The 22,527-nt window shown below is 49.9% G+C and overlaps 1 protein-coding gene across 1 annotated transcript; it reads left to right on the top strand.

Moving 5' to 3' along the window:
- The first annotated feature begins 596 nt into the window (after positions 1-596).
- Positions 597-10,451, top strand: LOC107116148. Its single transcript, XM_015418022.1, has 4 exons — positions 597-805; positions 5,339-5,543; positions 8,475-8,533; positions 9,683-10,451. The coding sequence occupies exons 1-4, from the start codon at positions 640-642 to the stop codon at positions 9,898-9,900; spliced, it is 648 nt and encodes a 215-aa protein (XP_015273508.1). The 5' UTR covers positions 597-639; the 3' UTR covers positions 9,901-10,451.
- Positions 10,452-22,527: the final 12,076 nt, after the last annotated feature.

Here is a 22,527-nt window from a genome sequence, read left to right on the forward strand (position 1 = left end):
GGCATGACTAAACACCAAGGCACACGGAACGCTGTCACCTTCCCACCGAAGTGGTACCTATTTATCTACTTGCAATTTCTTGCTTTCGAACTGCTAGGTTGGCAGGAGCTGGAACTAGAGACGGGAGCTCACTCCGTCATGTGGCACACTCGGGTCTCGAACTGCTGAACTACTGACCTTCCACAGCCTGCAGTTCAGCGTCTTAACTTCTTGAGCCACCGCAGCTCCTGAAAAGTGGAATACGAACATCATAAAGAGCAGGAGAAGAAAATTTAAATAAAGTCCTACATAAATGCTAAGGAGGAGGAGGATTGTATTCAAGGTATAAGCCTTTGTGTGCCAGCACAATTTTTCAGATATCTGAATGGAATTTTGTTGGTCTTTAAAGGTGCCACTGGACTCACATTTCGTTCTCTCCCCCTTCACACAGACAGCTCATTGGACTGCGAAACGGCAAGGCGGAGGAAATGCATGCCAAATTTGGCACTCCTGTGAAACCTCCCACTTGATGAGGGTGTGAGAAGAGAGGAATTTGCATCCTCCCCAGAGGATAAATAGCCCAGCCGGTTGCCCTCCCTCCTTACGTCTCAGGTGTGCCTTGCAGAGAAGTGGCAGGAACGCAGCAGCCCTTCTTTCGTCATGGCAAATCCCAGGTGCACCCTCCAACTGCTCTTCCTCGGCCTGCTGGTCTCTCCAGCCTTCCTCCTGGAGCATCCCTGTGAGGTTGTCAAGAACACGATCCCCCGCGGCTCTTTCAGACTAGACGTGAGTCCTCAGACCTTTCGGCCACAGGAGATCTATACAGGTAAGCGAGAACACCTCTCGGCACTGGACTGTTATCTTGCAAAGTTTCCCGTGTGGTGGCGGCGGCGGCTGTCTCGTGGACTGTCTCGTGGTGTATCCAGAATTATCTTCGTGTTGGGGTACCAGTGACCCACAGGTCAATAGGATCTTGTGGAAATTAGGCTGAGTGGTTCAGAAAGTATGCAAAAGGGGGGGAGCTGCAGGGCTGTAGCCAGGATCTTTTACTTTGGGGGGGCATTTAAATATGTTGGGGGGCACCCCCCCACACACACCCAAGGCTGTGTCAGGAGCAACAAGAGAGTAAACGTTTTTTAAAAGTGCCGAGCGAGAGAGGCGAGAGGCAAGGGCGCCAGCAGGTAAAGCAGGGCGACGGCTCAGCACTGTGATGCGTGTGAAAAATAAAACAAAACAAACTGGCTGTATGGGAAGTCGGGGGGGCTGGGCAGTAAGTCAGGGGGCCTGGCCCCAAGATGCCCCACTGTGGCTACGGGCCTGGGGAGCTATTAGAGGGATCTGCCCTGACTTGGATGGCCCGGGCAACCCCGATCTCATCTCAGAAGCGAAGCAGGTTCAGCCCTGGTTCGTACTTGGATGGGAGACCACCAAGAAAGTTCAGGATTGCTACGCAGAGTCGGGCAATGGCAAAACCACTTCTGAAGTCTTTTGCCTTGAAAACACTATGGGGTCGCCATCAGTGTTCCCTCTAAGCTGAGTTGGTGTGAGCTAGCTCACAGTTTTTTAGCCTCCAGCTCACAGATTTTTGCCTTAGCTCAGGAAGGATGGCCTCAAAGCAAACTAATTTATGCAGCAACCTAATGGCTCGCTCACAACTTTAATGCCCATAGCTCACAAAGTAGGATTCTTGCTCACAAGACTCCACAGCTTAGAGGGAACATTGGTCGCCATAAATCCGCTGCAGCTTGTAGGCACTTTCTACCAGATAAGAGGGATCTGCAGGCATGCGCTTACGGGACCCAGAGGGACTTGCCTGTCAGAGTCTAGTCTTCTCGCAAGGACACCTTTCATTGGCATTCGAAAGAGTTTGCGGTGCAATGAAGTCATGGGGGTTTAATAATTCCTTCCACGGACTTGCTGGATGGCCTTGAGCGCATGCCCCGTCTCTCAGTCGGCCACCTGTGAAATGGGAGACGTTATGGCCCACCTCACAAGGAGGGGATTATAGTTTTTTTAAAGCTTTTGCATAGCAAAACATGGTGTTAGTCATGCTTTTAAAAGTCCGGTTTCCCATATTCAGTGCAAAAATCCTCAAACTTCCAGTGAAAACGAGAGCCAACGATAATATGAAATGAAGAACCGGCATAAAGGAAATGTGGATAATAATGGAAGGGAAGAGAATGTTGATTTGGCAATTGCCTTTTTTCGCCGCCCACAACCTTCATCTTGCAAGTCTGCACAACAGCCCTGGGAAATCGGTTGCATCGCCCAAACTGGTCTGTCAACGTTGCCCGGCAAATGTGACAGGCCCAGGTGGAATTGGAACTCACAACCAAACCCAAAGTGCAATCGATTTCCCCACTCTGCCACGTCTGTCTAGCATTTCAAACATGGGATGGCATCACTCCTCAGATGAAAACCAGCCTTTAATTAGCGAGAGCAGAATCTAACACCCTCCATTGCAAGAAGCTTTGGGGGAGTGTTCGGTTTTAGGGGGACTGTCTAGGATACTTGACTCAGAAATATGAATGACAAGCAAATTACAGGGACAGAAAGCAAATAACAGGGAACTCCCCCCCTCCCCCGGATATGTCCATAAAATTCTCCTCTCTGATAGCTAATCCCAGTCCCACTACTATCAGTGGAGCAGGGGCCGCTGAGAATAGATGAACTCCTTTGGCATTTAAAGAGCATTACATTCAGCATTAAATAGGGAACTCTGCAGCAAAACGAGGCCGGGCCTCTGCCCTAAGGAGCCTGCAGTCTCAATTCAGGCTAGAGAGGAGCCGATGTGTGCCTGCACATGCAGACTTAAAGGATTAAGCCCAAAGCTTCGCTCTCATGCTGGCATATGCTCTCCATTTCACATTGTAGGCCAATAGCTCTCTATGAAGTGAATGCATTAGGAGTTGGAAGGTGTTTTCTTAAGCTATCCTGTAAAAAGCACATTAGAAAGGAGTAGAAACAAACATGAAGCTGTGTGTAGTAATATTGTTATCAATTATAACTATAATTTTAAATTTTAAACTTACAGTTCCATTGCATGTTCTAAAATAGGAGCAGGCCAATCATATTTACTCGTAGCAGCCGGTCCATAATTTTATGTGGCAACAAGCCTACTTTAAGATTACTCTTGAGGAAGATAATGAAATGAGTGTAAAAACCGGTGTACTCATTGAGTAATGTGAAGGAAATGCTATACTCTGTTGAGAATATGAATAAGTTGGACTCTGTTTTTAATGTAATATTGAGTAAATGAATTGTTGGACTTTGTTTCTATGTAAAATTTATTAAATGTGTCATTGTCATTGATCACAGTGATTTCCTGTTTTTTGGCATGTTACTGTACACTGTGACCCCTGTTTGTATCTTGTTGTATTAACCCTAGTTTCTGCTCATGGATGAAGGGAAAACACGCTGTCCTTGCTTGGGGGTGTTTTGTTTAACGCATCGTCTCCCAGAGATTAAGTCTGGCCTTCGAAACCAGTTTCCAGGGCTGAACTCTGACATAAATCCAGTTCTGTAACTGGAATACAGACCACGCCCCAGGAAGGCGCTGAGCCCAGCAGATCTTTCTCACCCTGGAAGGAATGTGAAGATTCCAAGATGAGAGCGAAGCTTTGGGCTTAATCCTTTAAATCTGCATGTGCAGGCACACACCGGCTCCTCTCTAGCCTGAATTGAGACTGCAGGCTCCTTGGGGCAGAGGCCACTGTGTGACACAGAGTGTTGGACTGGATGGGCCTTTGGCCTGATCCAACATTGGTGTCTCTTATGTTCTTATTTTCTTATGTTATGTTCATTTTTCCCCCCTGATGAACCGATCTCTGTCCCCCGGAGATGAGTTGTAATTCTAAGAGGGGCTGTGTGGCTCAGTGGCAGAGCATCTGCTTGTCATGCAGAAAGTCCCAGGTTCAGTCCCCCGTTATCTCCAGTTAAAAGATCTGGCATTAGGTGATGTGAAAGACCTCAGCCTTAGAGAGCTGCTGCCAGTCTGAGTAGACAATACCGGTTTTGAAGGACCGAGGGTCTGGTTCAGTACGAGGCAGCTTCATGTGTTCATGAGATCTACCTGGAGGTTGGTGATCCTTGTAGAAACAGTGGGAACTGCTAGCGATGGACAAAATTACTGATTCAATCAGAAGGATGGAAGAACAACGGACATCTTCAAATTTGCTTGCTAAATGGTCTCCTTTTATAGAATATATACAAACAAACGACTCTTCTCAAATAAGTCATATTCCGATCAAATACAAAGAAATACTCACCTGTTTATGAAGTCGGTAATATTTACCTACATATTCGCCAGACATGGTATAGGCATCCAAGTTAAGTTATATAGTTTGTCGACGTTACTGTTTTTGGAACGTTACTGTTGAACTTATTTAATTCATCATTATGTCTTAGTTTAACTTGATTTTCATTTATATTCATTTGCAACGCTGTTTGGCTTTAATTTTGCTGATCGTATCAAAAACTTAATAAAAAAATTATTTTTAAAAAAATAAGCAATGGGAAAATGAGACAGAGGCCTGGATTACATGTGGGAACATGGAGGGGGGGTTAAAAATGATGTGCTGAAGTCCTAGGGTTGCCAAACTCCAGGTGAGGCCTGGAGATCTCTCAGGACCAATGCTCCCTCTAAGCTGTGGAGTCTTGTGAGCAAAAATTCTATTTTGTGAGCTACTGGCATTACAGTTGAGAGCGAGCGATTTAGCTGCTGCATAAATGAGTTTGCTCTGGAGCCCTCCTTCCTGAGCGAAGGCAAAAAATGTGTGAGCCGGAGTCTAAGAAACTGTGAGCTGGCTCACACTAAATCAACTTAGGGGGAACGTCGCCCGGGATTATAACTTATGTGCAGACTTCATTTCCCCTGGAGGAAATGGACTGTATGGCATTGTACCCCAGAGAGGTCCCTCTCCAAACTCTGCCCTCCTGAGGTTCCACACACACACCCAAATCTCCAGGAACTTCCCAGCCGAAAGCTGGCAACCGTACAACCTAGAACCGCACAGAAATTTCGTCACAGCTCATTACCAAGGAACCCACTTCCCTGCAGCTTCTTCTTCTGTGTGTGTCCCCCCCCCCGCCCCCGCCTTAGTGTCTGCTTCCTCTCCTGGATGAAAACGTACTTGTGGTTTGCCACACTTCTGTTCTCCTTGTCTTCTGATGGCTACAGGCATTCACGCACACACACACAGTTAACTGAACTGACTTCCATCTTCTCGTTTGGGAAAAGGCCGCAGGGGGGTGGGGAGGCGGGTGGCGTTGGGAATGGTCCAGGCAGACCCTGGCGTGAGAGTTTGTGGAATTTCCCTCTGGCATCTCGCAGGCACTAAAAATGCCTTTCTCTCTCCAGTAACCATCAGCGGAATAGACAACGGCACCTCCGTCATCCTGCAAGCCCTTGCCGACGGCCGTTCTGGGGGTCTCTGGGAAGCAGAGACTGAAGCCGTCAGCTGCAGCGGCACAGAGTACCTGGTGAAAAAGAATGTCTCTGGCAACGGCACCCGGACACGCTGGACGTCCCCGAGTAACGCCAATGAGACCGCTGTGAACATCAGGTGAGCGTGCGGTGACAAAGGCTCCCTACCCCAAGGGATTTCTAGCCTTTCAACCGAGACTGAGTTACCCAGCTTAGCTACCAACTCTCCTGCAAGGTTAGCGTGCAGGCAAAGTTTCTCCTTACAACAACCCTGTGAGGTAGGTTAGGCTGAAAGAGAGGGCCACCCAGAGAGCTTTGTGGCTGAATGAAGCCTTTTTCTTCCCCCATCCAGTCGCGGTGGAATGATGGTGATTCCATGGGGTTTTCAAGGCAAGAGACGTTTAGAGGCGTTTGCCACTGTGTGCCTCCATGCTGCGACCCTGGAGTTCCTCAGTGGTCTCCCATCCAAATACTAACCTGGGAGGTCCGGCTGTCCTCGACTAGGGGCAGGGCCTTCTCGCTCCTGGCCCCGACCTGGTGGAACTCTCTGCCAAATAACATCAAGGACTTGCGGGATCTGCTGCAATTCCCCAGGGCCTGTAAGGCAAAGAAGTTCTGCCAGGCTTTTAGTCGAGGGCAGCGACGGGAGGTTAACACGGGAGGTTGTCCTCTATGGCCCCCACATACCCTTCCCTGCCCTGCTGTTTGGTGAGAGCCAGTTTGGTGTTGTGGTTAAGTATGCGGACTGTAATCTGAGAGAACCAGGTTTGATTCCCCACTCCTCCACATGCAGCCATCTGGGTGACAGTCACAAGTTCTCTCAGAGCTGCTCTCTCAAGGAAAGTTCTTGGAAGAGCTCTCTCAGCCCCACCAACCTCGCAGGGTGTCTGTTGCGGGGAGGGGAAGGGGAAGGAGTTTGTAAGCCGCTCTGAAACACCTTTGGGTAGTGAAGGGCGGGGTATAAATCCAATCTCCTCATCTTCTTCTTCTTCATCTGTGTGAGGACAGCAGTGTGACCGGCAATGGGGGGTTCATATCACCATCTTGATGGGTTTTAATCTCCGCTGCTACTACTAACTTTAATAAGATATCGATGGTAATTTTAAATCTCTAACCTGTTGTCAATCAGCCAGAGCCTGCTCTGCAGGGTGGGTGTTTCATAAGTTTAAATGAATAAATAAATAAATAACCAGGGCTGACCCTGCTTAACTTCTGAGATCTGACAAGACTCTGTGCCATTAATTTAGAGACAGATGAAGATGGGCAGCCATGTTTGTCTGTCTGTAGCAGTAGAAAAGAGCCAGAGTCCAGCAGCACCTTAAAGGTAAAGGTAAAGGTCTCCCTTGCTCGAAAGCCAGTCGAATCCGACCTATTTATCTACTTGCAATTTCTTGCTTTTGAACTGCTAGGTTGGCTAACAAAATTTGTGGCCGGGGATGAGCTTTCGTGAGTCATTGCTCACTTCTTCAGATAGATAGTGTTATTGCAGAGCATGTAAAGGGCCAGATGATCCATTTCAAGTTCAAGCACTGGTATGTGATTGTGATTTCATAGAAAGGCTCCATCCCCTAATTTATATGGAAATAACTGCACTCCTAAACAGAGCCATTCGTGAATGTGGCCAAGTACAGTTGGAAAGAGAGGGCTGGGAAAAAAACGTTAGACAAATTCACAGTGTGTTGAGAACTCTTACCCATAATTGCTAAATGGAACATCCATAGACAGAGGCAGTCTACCTATGAGCAGGGGTCATTGCGTAGAAAAAGAGGTGCAGGAGCTCATTAGCATAACTCATTCGCATAACTCATTTGCATATGCCACACCCCCTGGCATCACCGGAAGTGTGTCAGAAGGCAACACCCACCGCTCAGGCTCCACTGGACTGTTTTGGATTGCTAGCTATTGGGGGGGGGGGGAAACATGCAGATCTGCCCTCACAGTGGAGGGAGAGCTTATACCTGAAGGCGGGCCGGGGGGGCCTCTGCAGCTTACCTGGCTGCTTCTTGCTCCTTGTGGCCCGACTGAGGGCTGCTGGGAGTATTGTGCCCGCCCTCTGGGCTCTTTACTGCCGGAGCTCCACTCCTGTGCGCTCCTGCAGGAAATGACCCCTGCCTCTGACTACTAGATGCTGGGAACAAATGACAAAGGGGGCCGTTGCCTCCACGTCCTGTGTGTGGACCCCCAGAGATGTCTCCCTTGGGGCACGTGTTCCGACCTTGATTCTTCTGACCCAGCCGGGTGCTGCTGATGTTCTTAACCAACCACACCATAGTGGGTTGGGAACTACCTGGGGATTTTGGAGAGGGAGCCTGGAGAAGGCAGGGCTTGGGGCGGGGAGGGGAGGGGCCTCATCAGGGTACAGTGCCATAGAGCCCACCCCCCACCCCTCCCAAGCAGCCATTTACCCCAGGGGAACTAATTTCTGTAGTCTGGAGTTGTAAAAGCGGGGGATCTCCAGGCCCCACCTGGAGGTTGGTAACCCTAAGAACCTCCAGTCAATGGAGGGTGGGGCAGGTACAACTAAACTGAGCAATAAACCAGTAGGTGACTCACAGCAGCAGAAGCCGTAAAGGATCTGATTTATTTCTTGTGGGAGAAGATAACCCGCATTGGACTGCTGCATCACTGGTAATTATCGGCAACTGAACCAACAAGAGCAGCCGTCTCTCTCCTTCTTGGAAGTTCCTGTAAAACCAGCCTGCTGTACCAGCCAATCCCAAATAAAGGGGGGGGGGACTGTTTTCCTAATTCTCCTGTAAAAAGGGCTGGCCATTCAGTAGCCATCTTCCCGTGCGCAACAGTTGCCGCATAGCGCTCGTCTCACGGTATGGTTGCTAGCTCTGGACTGGGAAAGACCTGCAGATCTGGGGGGGGTGGAGCCTGGGGAGGGTGAGGTTTGGGGGGTGAGACCTCAGTGGAAGACAATGCCATAGAGTCCATCTCCCCAAAGCAGTCCTTTTCTCCAGGGGACCTGATCTTGGTCGGCTGGAGATCAATTGTGACAGCAGGTCTCCAGGTCCCACCTGGAGGCTGGCAACCGTATCTCACAGTCTTCTTCCTTTCGTAACAGGGCCTTTGTCACTTTTGCCAATGGCACAACCCTGATGCAGGCTCACACCCTCACAAGAGGTAAGTTTGCCGAAAGCGATCTGGCTCCAAATGCTGGTGCTTCTCACCCCTTTCACCTTCGCCTAGGGCTACGGGCTCTGGGTTGGGAAATACTGGGAGATTTTGGGGGTGGAGCCCGGGGAGGTCGGGGTTTGGAGAAGAGGGATTTCAGTGGGGCATCGTGCCCTCCACCTTCCAAAGCAGCCCTTTCCTGCGGGCGAACTGACACCAGTTGTAATCCCAGGAGAGCTCCAGCCACCGCCTGGAGGTTGGCAGCCCTCACCTCCCACTGCTTCTATATGGCCGAGACTGACAGTGCTCTGTTGTCTCAGACATGATTAGGGGGTGCTGTTGGGTATTACAAGTTGAAAACACTCAGTATATCTGGGGTTAAATGTTTGTTTCTGTTACTCACAGGAAGTCACATGTTTCTCATGTAACCAATGTTCTTTAGATGTAGGAAGCCCGGGAATTTTCTCCCTGATCTAGGAGTTTGATTGGGACAAACGTGTCAAAGTGTTTTAGCATTTTATGGCTCCTCTTCCCATCTTTGTTCACTGTTCTGAAGAAGAGGAGAGAGAAGCCATAACTCTTCTTCTAGTTTTGTCTTTGTAGTGTAAGGATGTAGCCGTTTGGCTCTGTTATTAATATCATCCCAGTTACCCTTCCCTATGCTAGAATTTAGTAAAAGCTTTATATTTTAATCACACATGGACTCTCAGTCTGAATTATTCTACTCAGGCTCTGCTGGGCTATATTATCTCTGCTAAATACCATTTTTTCAATATCTCACCATCAAACCCAACAGGTGCTGATATAGCCCACTTCTAAGGCTTTTCCGTGTCATTCATGTACAGGGAACACCCCATTTAATGGATAAATTAAGATGGAGATTTGCCTGAGGTCATCCCACAAGTGTGGGGGCTTTGCACCTCAGTCCATCCAAATTAGGGTTGGGAAATCCCTGGAGATTTGTAGGGTGGAGCCCTGGGGAGAGCAGGGTTTGGGGCAGGGAGGGACCGCAGCATACAGTCCTACGGTCCACCCTCCAGGGCAGCCATTTTCTCCTGGGGCGCTGGTCTCTGTTGTCCGGAGTTCCCTAGCAATTCTGGGGGATCTCCGGGCCCCAAATGTATCATCTCACCCGGCTTTCCTACTTACTTCCTCCAGCTCTGACGACGGGAGTCATGACGCCCATGCCCTCGAGAGCCACACACACCGCCTCAGGCACCCGCCTCAACACTACCGTGGCGACCCACAACTGGGCCTCCACCCACCAGGAGCACCAAGTCACACAAAGTTCTGCCGTCACGTCCCAAACCCGCTCCGTCCTCTTGGCTGCCGTGCAGTTCCTGCCCGTCTTTCTCGGCTTCAAGCTGCTCTCCTAAGCCGACCCACGCACGCACTTTCCCATCGCCTCAGAGGGGCCTCCGTCTTCAAGCTGGGAAGGCTGATGTCCTCAGGAAGGAAATCCAACCCCTACGAAAAAACCCCAAATTAACCATAAACTCATGGCACAGGTTCTTTCCGCGACCCCCAAGCTCAACTGTGTGTGACCCCCACCCCCCAAGATTGGTTGTGACTTGTAGGTCCGAACAGAAACGGCCCAGAGGTTTTGGTGCCAGACGCAGAAAATCCAAACGGCGCCCTCTCCTCCCGTTGCAAGGGCAGATATGGAATAATGAGCAGAATAATGTGTTCTAATCGATTGTTATTTATATTATATGTTTATATGCTTATATAGGTTTTAATTGTATTCTTATGAAATGTCATGTAAGCCACCTGAGCCTGCCTTCGCGGGGAGGGCGGGGTATAAATGGAATTTATTTATCAATCAATTAATTAATAGATAATTGTCAGGAGCTGCCGGTTCAGGTATCCCCAGGGGTCATTTCATAGAAAAAGAGGTGCAGGAGCTCATTAGCATAACTTATTAGCATAACTTATTTGCATATGCCACACCCCCTGACATCACCGGAAGTGTGTCAGAAGGCAACACCCACTGCTCAGGCTCCACTGGACTCTTTTGGATTGCTAGCTATGGGGGGGGGGGCGTGCAGATCTGCCCTCACAGAGGAGGGAGAATAAACCTTGGTCTTAAAGCTGCCACTGGACTGTTTTGGATTGCTATCTATGGGGGGGGGGGCCTCTGCAATTTACCTGGCCGCTTCTTGCTCCTTGTGGCCCGGGGCTGCGGGGGGCGGGGCTTGTTGCATGTGCCTGCCCCCTGGGCTCTTTACTGCCGGAGCTCCGCTCCTGTGCGCTCCTGCAGGAAATGACCCCTGGGTATCCCCAAATCGGCAGCCAAAGAGAGGCTGCCTTAGCTTACCTTGGAAAGTACTAATGTCGTTAGGCTCTCTTTTTAATAATTATTTTAAGAATTCAGACCTTAGAGGCCCTTCGAGAAGGTTCTGCCTCCGTCCTCAAAGTCCGTGAATTAGGAAGTCATTTGGTGTTTGGAAGAAATGGGACTTTCACGGCACGCGGGAGATGAGGAGGCGGTCTTTGGTGGTTGCCGCTCCGTGCGACAAGCCGGAACCGGAGCCGTCGGGGGCTGCATGAGCCACAAACAAACTGGATTTGTGGGGGGAATAATCCTATGCAAAGCCCTCCTGCAGCAAGGATTATTCTGGGGGGGTCTGCTTTGGAACACTGAGCCGCGATTCAAGAGCAGGCTTGAGTTTTCAGGGGGCTCTTTGCACCCCTACTTTCCTGCCTCAAGCCCCCCCCCCCCAGGCACCAGAATGCTCTGCAAATCGGGGTTGAGGGCTCTTATTAAGTTAATTTTTATCAATCCCTGCGGGCAGGGCATTCTCCCCTCCATTGTAAAAATATCCCTTTGCTCTGAAGCAAACCATGTAAATCTTGACCCTAATTAGGGGTGCCAATTCAGGGCTGGGAAATTCCTGTAGATTTTGGGGTGAAGTTGGGTTTGGGGAGGGGAGGGACCTCAGCACAGTCAACGCCAGAATCCACCCTCCGGAGCGGCCATTTTCTCCAGGGGAACTGATCTCTGTAGCCTGAAGATCAGTTGCAATTCCGAGAGAGCTCCAGGCCCCGCCTGGAAGCTGGCAACCCTGCCGTCTCCCCCGCCTGGGGCGGAGCATAGGGCTTTAGATGAAGGAGGGTGGCGGTCGGCTGGGTCAAGTCTTTTTCGCTGTCGTTTTGGGCTCCCCGACGGGCCGGGTTTGCCGGCAACAGGTTTTTGTACAGACTGTGTTTGCTTGGGAAATGTATTTTGGATAACCCGTGTGGTTTGAATGTCCTCGGCCTTAATAAACATGCTTTGGAGAGTCCCGTGAACTTGTGGCTTCTGTTTGGTGCGTGGGGAAACTGAACTACCCAAGGAGAAATGGGACAGCGAGGTCTGGGTTCGTTATGCTGATGGATTTCTCAAGGTCACGGAGGAAAGCAAAGGGGAAAGGCAATGTTCAGTGCGCCCTTGGAATTATGGGTCTTTGCTGTGAATGGTTTGGGGGGTGGGAGGGCTTTTTTTGCCTCTGGGGAATGTTCTCGTTCTCTACCTTCCGAGCCAGTTTAAGCCAGAAATCATGCCCCTCCACCACGCACACAAACTCACTCACCCTTGGCATGCATATATTGCCATGAAATCAGTAAACCCTTAATCTTGACTTTGGATTCTGTGCCCACCTTAGGCACTCTTCTTTTTCCTTGGGTGTATTTATTCTGCAGCTACAATGTTAAAAACGCATTTTTCTAAATCGGGGTGAACGTCACTTGTGACGTGTGTGTGTGGGGGGGTGTCCAGTGTTCCCTCTAAGCTGAGTTAGTGTGAGCCAGCTCACAGTATTTTAGCCGCTGGCTCACACATTTCTGCCTTAGCTCAGGAAGGATGACTTCAGAGCAAACTCATTTACGCAATAACCAAATCGCCTCCTCACAACTTTAATGCCAGTAGCTCACAAAGTAGAGTTTTTGCTCACAAGACTCCACAGCTTAGGGAGCACTGGTGGTGTCCAAAGTTTTATGCAATTGCCCTATTGCAGCTGCATAGAAGCATCCAGCAAGCACCTTCCATTTAAATCCTTGTGGTTCAGGTTTTGCACGTGAATTTTAGCGTTAGTTCCTTAAATGAAAGGGAACCGAAAGGAACACAGGAAAAGGGGGGAAACCCACTGACCAGACTTTTTTCCGAAACTGACAAGCAGCTGCAAAGCCCCCCTTTTTCATATTGTTGTCACGCACAAGGGAATTCTCTGCTGTGTTATCGGACACTGTGAAAAATTGGAAAGAGTCACATGATCTCATAATATGAGGAGGAGGAGGAAGAGGAGGAGTAGACTGGATTTATACCCCCCCCCCTTCACTCAGAGTCACAGAGCGGCTTACAAACTCTTTTCCCTTCCCCTCCCCACAACAGACACCCTGTGAGGTAGACAGGGCTATCCCTGGGCTCTTTACTGCCGGAGCGCCGCTCCTGTGTTCTCCTGCAGGAAATGACCCCTGGCAACGTGTGTGTGCGCGTGTACACACCTGTGCAAAGTCAGCTGCAACCCCACCATGCTTTGCACAGGGCTGCAGTCTGTATGGGGGAGGGATCTTCTGGCACATGCTCTGGAGAGCTTTTTTAGTTCTGTGCCACTAAACTGAAAAAAAATGGGGGAGGTATTTTCACCGATGCCCTTGCACGGCTACATAGTAACGCTCATTTCCTGCCCCTTCCTTGCAAGTTTGCGTGGTCTTCTCTTTGTGATTCTCTGATTTGATCCTGCACACTGGCTGTGATCATGGCAGTCTTTTAAAGCCTGTCCTGTGCGGATTGCACTGTTCCTCCAAACTGATCGATCCCAAACAATTCTTAAGTCGGTGGTTCGCAGAAGGCCCATGTGGCTCATCCGCCCATCCAGGGGTCATTTCCTGCAGGAGCGCACAGGAGCGGAGCTCTGGCAGTAAAGAGCCCAGGGGTGGGCACCAGTGTTCCCTCTAAGCTGAGTTAGTGTGAGCTAGCTCACAGTTTTTTAGCCTCCAGCTCACAGATTTTTGTCTTCGCTCAGGAAGGTATGGCTCTGGAGCAAGCTACTTTATGCAGCAGCCAAATCACTCGCTCACAATGTCAATGCCGGTAGCTCACAAAGTAGAATTTTTGCTCACAAGACCCCGCAGCTTAGAGGGAACATTGGTGGGCACATGCAACAAGCCCCACCCCCTGCTCCCAGCAGCCCTCAGCCAGAGCAAGAAGCAGCCAGGTAAGTTGCAGAGCCCCCCACCCAGCACTAAGGTCCAAAACAGTCCAGTGGCACCTTTAAGACCAGGTTTTATTCAGGTACAAGCTCTCCCTCCTCTGTGAGGACAGATCTGCATGTTCCTCCCCCCCCCAATAGCCAGCAATCCAAAACAGTCCAGTGGAGCCTGAGTGGTGGGTGCTGCCTTCTGACACACTTCCGGAGATGTCAGGGGGTGTGGCATACGCAAATAAGTTATGCTAATTAGTTATGCTAATGAGCTCCTGCACCTTTTTTGTACGAAATAACCCCTGCGCCCATCTAATACTAGGCTTCCAGAGTCCCCCCCCCAAAAAAACCCCTTTGCTCACTAAAGCATTTAAAGGGAAAATATTTCCAAAGCTTTAGGCTTCCTATTCCAGAGTCTGTCTCTCTTTACGTCTCCTGTCAATTTCATTCCACACTGATGATCCCCCCCTTCATTTTTGTTGCATGCAGTACTGAAATCCTTTTCTTTCTTTCTTTTTACACTGGGGACGCTGCCATTTGCCTCCTCTGTGACCCCCCCCCCCTTTCACATCAATACCAGCAGGGAACAAAACTTCACGCAGCTCCTTTTAAACTTTCCACCAGTCTGTTGTCGAAGGCTTTCACGGCCAGAGTTCATTAGCTGCTGTAGTTTTTGCGGGTTGTCTGGCCGTGGTCTTGCCATTATAGGACCTGACGTTTCGCCAGTAGCTGTGACTGGCATCCTCATTTATTTATTTATTTATTTATTTATTTATTTATTTATTTATTTATTTATTTATTTATTTATTTTGATTTCTATCCCGCCTTGCCTGACAAGAAGGCTCAAGGTGGCGTACAATAATAATTTACAATAAAAACACAAAATTCTAACAATAAAATATAAAGTGCAGATTAAATACCAACGATAAAGTGCAGATGGCGATCGTTGTCGTTGGCCCCGTATGACTAGACCAGTATCCCAAAGAAAGTGCCAGTAATAGATGTTCAGTAGCTCGTTCAGTGGCGGCTCCTAATCGGAAGGATGGCCACATGACCACGGAAACGTCTTCGGACAGCGCTGGCTCTTCGGCTTTGAAACGGAGATGAGCACCGCAACCCTAGAGTCGGACTCGACTGCTACTGCGTCATCGTAGGTTTGCAGCTTACAGATACACACCTGAACAGCAGACTCAAGATGACAACAGCACGGACATTTTGATGCAATCATTCAGAGCAGGAGGTGTCAGTTATCAAACACTGTTAAATAAAATATTGCAAGAGTGCTAACGTTTTAAGCACGTTTTTATTTTAATTTTTTAAAAACCCTTTGTGTTTGTGTCCTTTATAAAGTTTGTATCTCCGCTACCTGGCATTACATTTTATGACACACCCGGCCCGGCCCAACGAGGTCTCATTTATGTCAGATCCGGCCCTCATAACAAATGAATTTGACACCCCTGCTTTAGAAAGCCCAGGGAAGGAGCGACCAGAAAGAAAACTGAGCGCTGAAAGCAGGAGAAAGCCTGAGAGACATGCACGGCGAAAGCGAGGGAAAACGTCCGTGCATAATAGGCCTTAGTTGGCTGGCTTCAATTTGCCACCCTTCAGAGATCACTTTTTCTAATGGAGGGTTGGGAAAATGTGGGCATCGGGGTTTGATTTTAAAGCACCTCATTTCTAAGGAGTCTAATCTGCAACAGCCGGGATAATAAAATAGGATTAAACGTTTCGTTCCCTTTGAGTAACCACGCTCTGTTGTTTGAACTCTTATGTCCTGAGCATCTAAAGTGGGACTGAAACACACACAGAATTTGGGCAAGGGCAACACTTAGGGGCTAACTAGGTATACAACTAGGAGCTGCGGTGGCTCAAGTGGTTAAGACGCTGAACTGCAGGCTGTGGAAGGTCGGTAGTTCAGCAGTTCGAGACCCGAGTGCGCCGCATGACGGAGTGAGCTCCCATCTCTAGTTCCAGCTCCTGCCAACCTAGCAACCCACTCTATCTAGGGTTGTGTGGAGCTGCGGTGGCTCAAGCGGTTAAGACGCTGAACGGCAGGCTGTGGAAGGTCGGTAGTTCAGCAGTTCGAGACCCGAGTGCGCCGCATGACGGAGTGAGCTCCCATCTCTAGTTCCAGCTCCTGCCAACCTAGCAACCCCCTCTATCTAGGGTTGTGTGGAGCTGCGGTGGCTTAAGTGGTTAAGACGCTGAACTGCAGGCTGTGGAAGGTCGGTAGTTCAGCAGTTCGAGACCCGAGTGCGCCGCATGACGGATGGCTCTTCGGCTTTGAAACGGAGATGAGCACCGCAACCCTAGAGTCGGACTCGACTGGCTTTCGAGCAAGGGAACCTTTACCTTTACCTTTTTAGGTATACAACATCAGTGCCTACAGGGAAAGCACTGAGTCCGTGAGGAGATCTTGGAGATGCCGTGTACTATTTCAGGAGCAAAAACATCAAGCCGCCCAGCACCATTAGCTCACTGTTGGTTACTCTGAGAGCTTAACTACACAGTCCTAACCAGTGTGCCCTCTGTTATGTACTGGGATTGAATCATTACTGGTTGAATCACCCCAGAGATTGGCTGAGTTTGGAGCACAAGAACAATAGCCAACCAGAACTCTGGAATAAACCAATCAAGTAATAATTTTATGTAAATAGCCTATCACTGGGAGTGGGGTGTATTTGGGGGTGGTAATTGCATGCTATTGAACAGAGTCTTGTCTTGTAGTTTGCTGAAATAACTGAATAAACCTGAGCTGATCACTGCCATGCGTCTAGAACCCAGTATTTAATACCTCTAAGCTGAGTTAGTGTGAGCTAGCTCACAGTTTTTTAGCCTCCAGCTCACAGATTTTTGTCTTCGCTCAGGAAGGATGGCTCCAGAGCAGTCTAATTTATGCAGTAGCCAAATCACTCGCTCACAACTTTAATGCCGGTAGCTCACAAAGTAGAATTTTTGCTCACAAGGATCCACAGCTTAGAGGGAGCATTAGTCCTAACTACAAATTACCAAGTCCTACGGTTGTGTATGAGTCCACCATGAAGATTTTCAATCCAGATTTCCTCTCTGATAATTCCGTTCCCAGTGAGGCTGCCCACTTCCAAGTGGGGTTTGGAGCTCTCCTGGAATTACAAATCTCCACGCCTTTCCCAGAGCAGAGTTGGCAAACCCTCCTTCCCAGGCACTTGGAGGGCCCCATCCCCATCCCTGCCTCCATTTTTCTGACCTGAAATGGCCACAGGGGGAGCAGAGGCTATTTGTCCTGTGGGGAAAATCTACGAGAAACATATCAGTAAGCAGATGTGGATAGTCACTAGGTTGCCACCCAGTGTTACAGCTGCCCACTGTGCGTGCGTGTGTGTGTGTGTGTGTGTGTTCAGTGCCATCAATCCACTTCTGTCTTATGGTGGTGGCCCTATGAATTGTTGTTTGTTGTTGTTGTTCAGTCGCACAGTCGAGTCTGACTCTTCACGACCCCATGGGCCACATCACGCCAGGCCTTCCTGTCTTCTGTCGTGCTCCGGAGTTTGCTCAATTTCATGTTCGTTGCCTCGATAATACTGTCTAACCATTTCATCTGTTTGCCGTCCCCGTCTTCTTTGACCTTCAGGCTTTCGCAGCATCGGGGTCTTCTCCAGCAAGTGCTCCCTTCTCATTGGGTGGCCAAAGTATTTGAGCTTCAGCTTCAGGATCTGGCCTTCCAGGGAACAGTCAGGGTTGATTTCTGTGAGGACAGATCTGCACGTCCCACCCACCCCAATAGCTAGCAGTCCAAAACAGTCCAGTGGAGCCTGAGCGGTGGGTGTTGCCTTCTGACACACTTCCGGGGATGTCAGAGGGTGTGGCATATGCAAATAAGTTATGCTAATGAGTTATGCTAATGAGCTCCTGCGCCTCTTTTTCTACGAAACGACCCCTGCTGCTACATATGGACTAACACAGCTACCCATTTTGATCTATCTGATATTTTATTTTATCTATTTGTTTACAAAATTCATACCCCACCTTTCTGCCCCCAATAGGGCCGTCAAGGCGGCTAAGAGATTAAAAACACACGTCATAAAAGAGACATCTTAATAAACCATCCAAACCAAAGGAAAAGACGGCATTAAAACAATTGACAGCAAGCTCAAATACAGGCCAGGAAGGCGGAATCGCTGAGAGAATGCAAAGTCTTTACCTGCATGCAGTGGACCCTGAACGGAAGAGGGGCTGCTAAGTCTCTCTAGGGAGAGAGTTCTAGATGGCTGCAGTCCTGAAACCGGATGCCTGTATGCAGTTTCTTTCTTGGTTGTCTAAACACAAAATGCTAGTGCATTTCATTCTTCGTTTCCCGTTCCAGCTAGTTCACATGGGTGGGTGGGTAACTTCCTGTAATAAATGCAACCATGTTCATACACAAGGCCAGAGTCAGGGCCTGCCTGTTGAGGGATTTGGGGAAACTTGGCTTAAGAACATAAGAAGAGCCCTGCTGGATCGGGCCAATAGTCCATGTAGCCCAGCATCCTATCTCACACACGGTGGCCAACCAGTTCCTCTGCATGGCCAGCAACAGGGCGTAGAGGTCCATGCCTTCCTCTGATGTCGCCTCTGAGCTCCGGGATTCAGAGGTTTAGTGCCTCTGAGTGTGGAGGTTCCCCTCAGTCACCGTGGCTAGTAGCCATTGATAGACCTCTCCTCCATGAATCTCTCTAATCCCCTTTGAAAGCTGTTTATGCCTGTGGCCATCACTACATTCTCTGGCACCGAATACCACATTTGATTCACTCCCTGTCAATGTTCCCTCTAAGCTATGGAGCCCTGTGAGCAAAAATTCTACTTTGTGAGATTACCATCTCCTTCCCTTCCTCTCCCTACAACAGACACCCTGTGAGGTAGGTGGGGCTGAGAGAACTGCTCTTGAGAGAACAGCTCTGGGAGAACCGTGACTGACCCAAGGTTACCCAGATGGCTGCATGTGGAGGAGTGGGGAATCAAACCTGATTCTCCAGTTTAGAGTCCACCGCTCTTAATCACTATACCAAAGTGACGTATTTCCTTTTGTCCTTCCTGAATCAACTGCCAATCAGCTTCATTGGATGCCCTCGAGTTCTAGTCTTTGGGGAGAGGGAGGAAAAATTTATCTTCATCCACTCTCTCCACCCTGTAGATGACTCCATCGTCGATACTCGCGAGCCCAGAAACAATTCTAAACCGAGGAATGAGCTCTTTCGATGGGGAACCAGCAGGACTGCCATCTTCCCCTTTCTCTTGCGTCCTCCTCCGGGGAAGCTTTCCAGGGATGCACTAATCCATGGCTCCCCAGCAACCACCTGGAGGTGAGTCATTATCACTCTCTCTCACGTGACGATACCGGACAGGTAAACAACCTAGGTGTTGCAAGAGCCCGGAGGAACAGGGCCCAGGTGTGGCTCGATTATCTGGAATTCCCATCAGGTTTAGTCACCTGGCTTAGAAGTCAACCAGCTGTTGGGGAGGGTTCATCTCCACTGCTGGAACCTACCCCACCCACCCAAAAAAACAGGACCAATCCATGGGAAGACACCAGTCCTTCTGATGGTGCAGGGGGGGGGAGGGGTGTGCCCCAGAGAAGAACACCTGAACATGTCGAGCTGCGTTGTACTTGATATGTGAAGCTGAATCAGACCCTTGGTCCATCAACGTCAGCACTGTCTCAGACTGGCAGTGACTCTCCAGGGTCCCAGGCAGAGAAAGGTCTTTCACACCACCTACTGTCTGGTCCGTTGAACTGGAGATGCCGGGGATTGAACCTAGGATCTTCTGCATGCCGAACAGATGCTCTAACACTGAGCCAGAGCCTAGCTTCAAAAAGTGAACACACACACACCCCCTCCATCACACGATTACTTTTTCCCACCATAGAGAATGGAGGGGATGGGGGCAACCTGTTTGGGGGCCTGTAGAATTGGACCCCCTGGTCCAATGTTCTTCAAACTTGGTTGGTATCTTGGGGAGAGGCTCCAGCAGCTACCCCGCAAGTTTGGAGCCTCTCCCTCAACACCCTTCCCCTCCAGCCCCCAGAATAAACCCTATGTTTTTGCCATTGACTTCAATGGCCCATAGGATATAATGGGGTCGAATTGCCGCCGAAATTCGGCAGCAATTTGGCGGCAAGCCAATTCAGATCAGAGAATCTGAATCGGCCTGCAGCAGCCCGAAAGGGGTCCGAATGGGTCATTTTTGGGTGTGCATTCGGTTCGGACGAACCGAATGCATATCCCTAGTTGAAGGCCTGGTGGAAGAGCTCCGTCTTGCAGGCCCTGTGGAACTGTAGAAGGTCCCGCAGGGCCCTGAGGTCTTCCGAGAGCTCATTCCACCAGTGCGGAGCCGCCACTGATTATACCCAGCTAGGGTGCCTCCCCTCCCCACATCCTTCCTTCCCCAGGCTTCACCCCAAAATCTCCAGGAATTTTCCAACCCTGAGTTGACAACCCTAGGCCAGCCGGAATTAGCCAAGGGGCTGCCCACGGCTTTCTCCCGTTTCTACTCATAAGCTTGGCTCGTCAAATTAGATGTCCTCGCTGCTTAATAGTCACCCTCCCAAACGCACGTGTTCGTTCCACTCCTACTTGGATGAAAGGCGCTTCTGTCTTGTCACATCCAGTCCTTCCAACGCCCATCTGGAAACCAAGCTAATAAAGCAACCTACTCCCACATGCCTGCAAAGGGGCTGGAAGGGGTTTGCAATCTGTCCCTTGGGCCGGGAGCAGCGGTTGCTCTGAGTTCGGCGTTCTTGTCTTTTGCCCTCCAAACTGATTGTACCTTTCTGTATTTGTTACAATAGCTTGACTTCCCACCATGGAGAGTGGCTGCTGTGGCTAGGGTTTCCAGCTCCAGGTTGGGAAATTCCTGGGAAATTGAAGATTTGGGGAGCAGAGGGACCTCCGTGGGGTATAAGGCCATACAATCCACCTTCCAAAACAGCCATTTTCTCTAGAGCAGGGGTGTCGAACTCATTTGTTATGAGGGCCGGATCTGACATAAATCAGACCTTGTTGGGCCGGGCCATGTGTGTCATAAAATGTCATGCCAGGTAGCGGAGATATCAACTTTATAAAGGACACAAACACAAAACTTGAAATAAAAATATGCTTAAAACATTAGCACTCCTGCAACAATTTGTTTATTTAACAATGGTCCCAGTTACACGTGCCGGACAACACAGGGGGGAGGTGTGGCTATTTGCAGCGGCACAATTAGACCCGCGACAACGCGATCAGACGCGTTGGTGGCAAACCACAGTTCCGTCCCTCGGCACATGCGCTTCACTGAAGATGGCCGGAGGGGGAAAGCCGCAGCGGCACAATCACACGGACAGAGTCTGTCGGCAGCCCATGGCAAACCATTTGCCAGTACTTTCGGTCAGGTATTTTTTAATCGCGCATTTTCGCCGACGCTTCATGGGTTGGCCACGGGTGCACTACACCTGCCAGATGTTGCAGTGTGATCACGCCTGGAAAATCCACCCAACATTCATGGCTCTCTCGCGGCAAATTCGCCATGTGAATGGGGCCAGTATCTGATAACCGACACCTCTTGCTTTGAATGATTGCATCAACATGTCTGTGCTGTTGCAATCTTGAGTATGCTGTTCAGGTGTGTCTCTGTGAGCTGCAAACCTCCTTTTGATTTATTGGCATTCACCACAGAAATCTCATGCTCAGAGTTCTGAGTCTAGGACCCAGGGGAAAACAGGAAATGGCTGAGCGATTGAGAGAGTCTGGCGAAGCAAGCTATGATGAAGAAGAAGAAGAGAAGAAGAGATTGGATTTAGACCCCGCCCTTCACTACCCAAAGGCGTCTCAGAGCGGCTGACAAACTCCTTTCCCTTCCCCTCCACACAACAGACACCCTGTGAGGTAAAAGAAGAAGAAGAAGAGATTGGATTTATACCCCGCCCTTCGCTACCCAAATGAGACTCAGAGCGGCTTACAAACTCCTTTCCTTCCCCCTCCCCACAACAGACACCCTTTGAGGTAGAAGAAGAAGAGATTGGATTTATACCCCACCCTTCGCTACCCAAAGGTGTCTCAGAGCGGCTTACAAACTCCTGTCCCTCCCCCTCCCCACAACAGACACCCTGTGAGGTAGGCGGGGCTGAGAGAGCTCTGACAGAGACTGCTCTTTTTCACGGACAGCTGTGCCAGAGCTTGTGACTGACCCAAGGTCACATCAGCAGGTGCAAGTGGAGGAGTGGGGAATCAAACCCGGTTCTCCCAGATTAGAGTCCGCACACTTAACCACGACACCAAACTGGCAGCAGCAGCAACAGAACTGGGAGCAGGAGATGGCCAGTTCCAGTGCGGGCCTGATGGAAGCCCTCTGGGGGCCTGATTTGGCCCCCCAAGCCACATGTTTGACACCCCAGCTCTAAAAGAACTGAATTCTGTCATCTGTAGATCTGGGTTGGGGAATACCCAGAGACTTTAGGGTTGGAGCCAGGGGAGGGTGGGGTTTGGGGAGGAGAGGGGGACATCAGGGGACAGTGCCACAGAGCCCGCCCTCCAAAGCAGCCATTTTCTCCAGGGGGACCGATCTCTGTAGATCAGTTCTGATAGGGGGAGATCTCCAGGTCCCTAGTTGTAAACCTGGGAGTTCTCCAGGCCCCATGCGGGGGTTGGCAAGCTGTGGACGCCTCTCTATGCAGCTGGCACCCACCGATTCCAGCCTATTTCTCCCTCTGCCAAGATGCAGCAGAATTCTTCCTCGGAGGAAGAGGCGCCTGTCTGCTGCGTGGATCCCTCCTCTGCCCCGGCCTCCTTCTGTTCAGTAAACAGGATCATCAGAGTGATTCCCAGAGAC

Source organism: Gekko japonicus, unplaced genomic scaffold (assembly GCF_001447785.1).
Source record: "Gekko japonicus isolate JY-2015 unplaced genomic scaffold, Gekko_japonicus_V1.1 scaffold1241, whole genome shotgun sequence".
Taxonomy (NCBI): Eukaryota; Metazoa; Chordata; class Lepidosauria; order Squamata; family Gekkonidae; genus Gekko; species Gekko japonicus.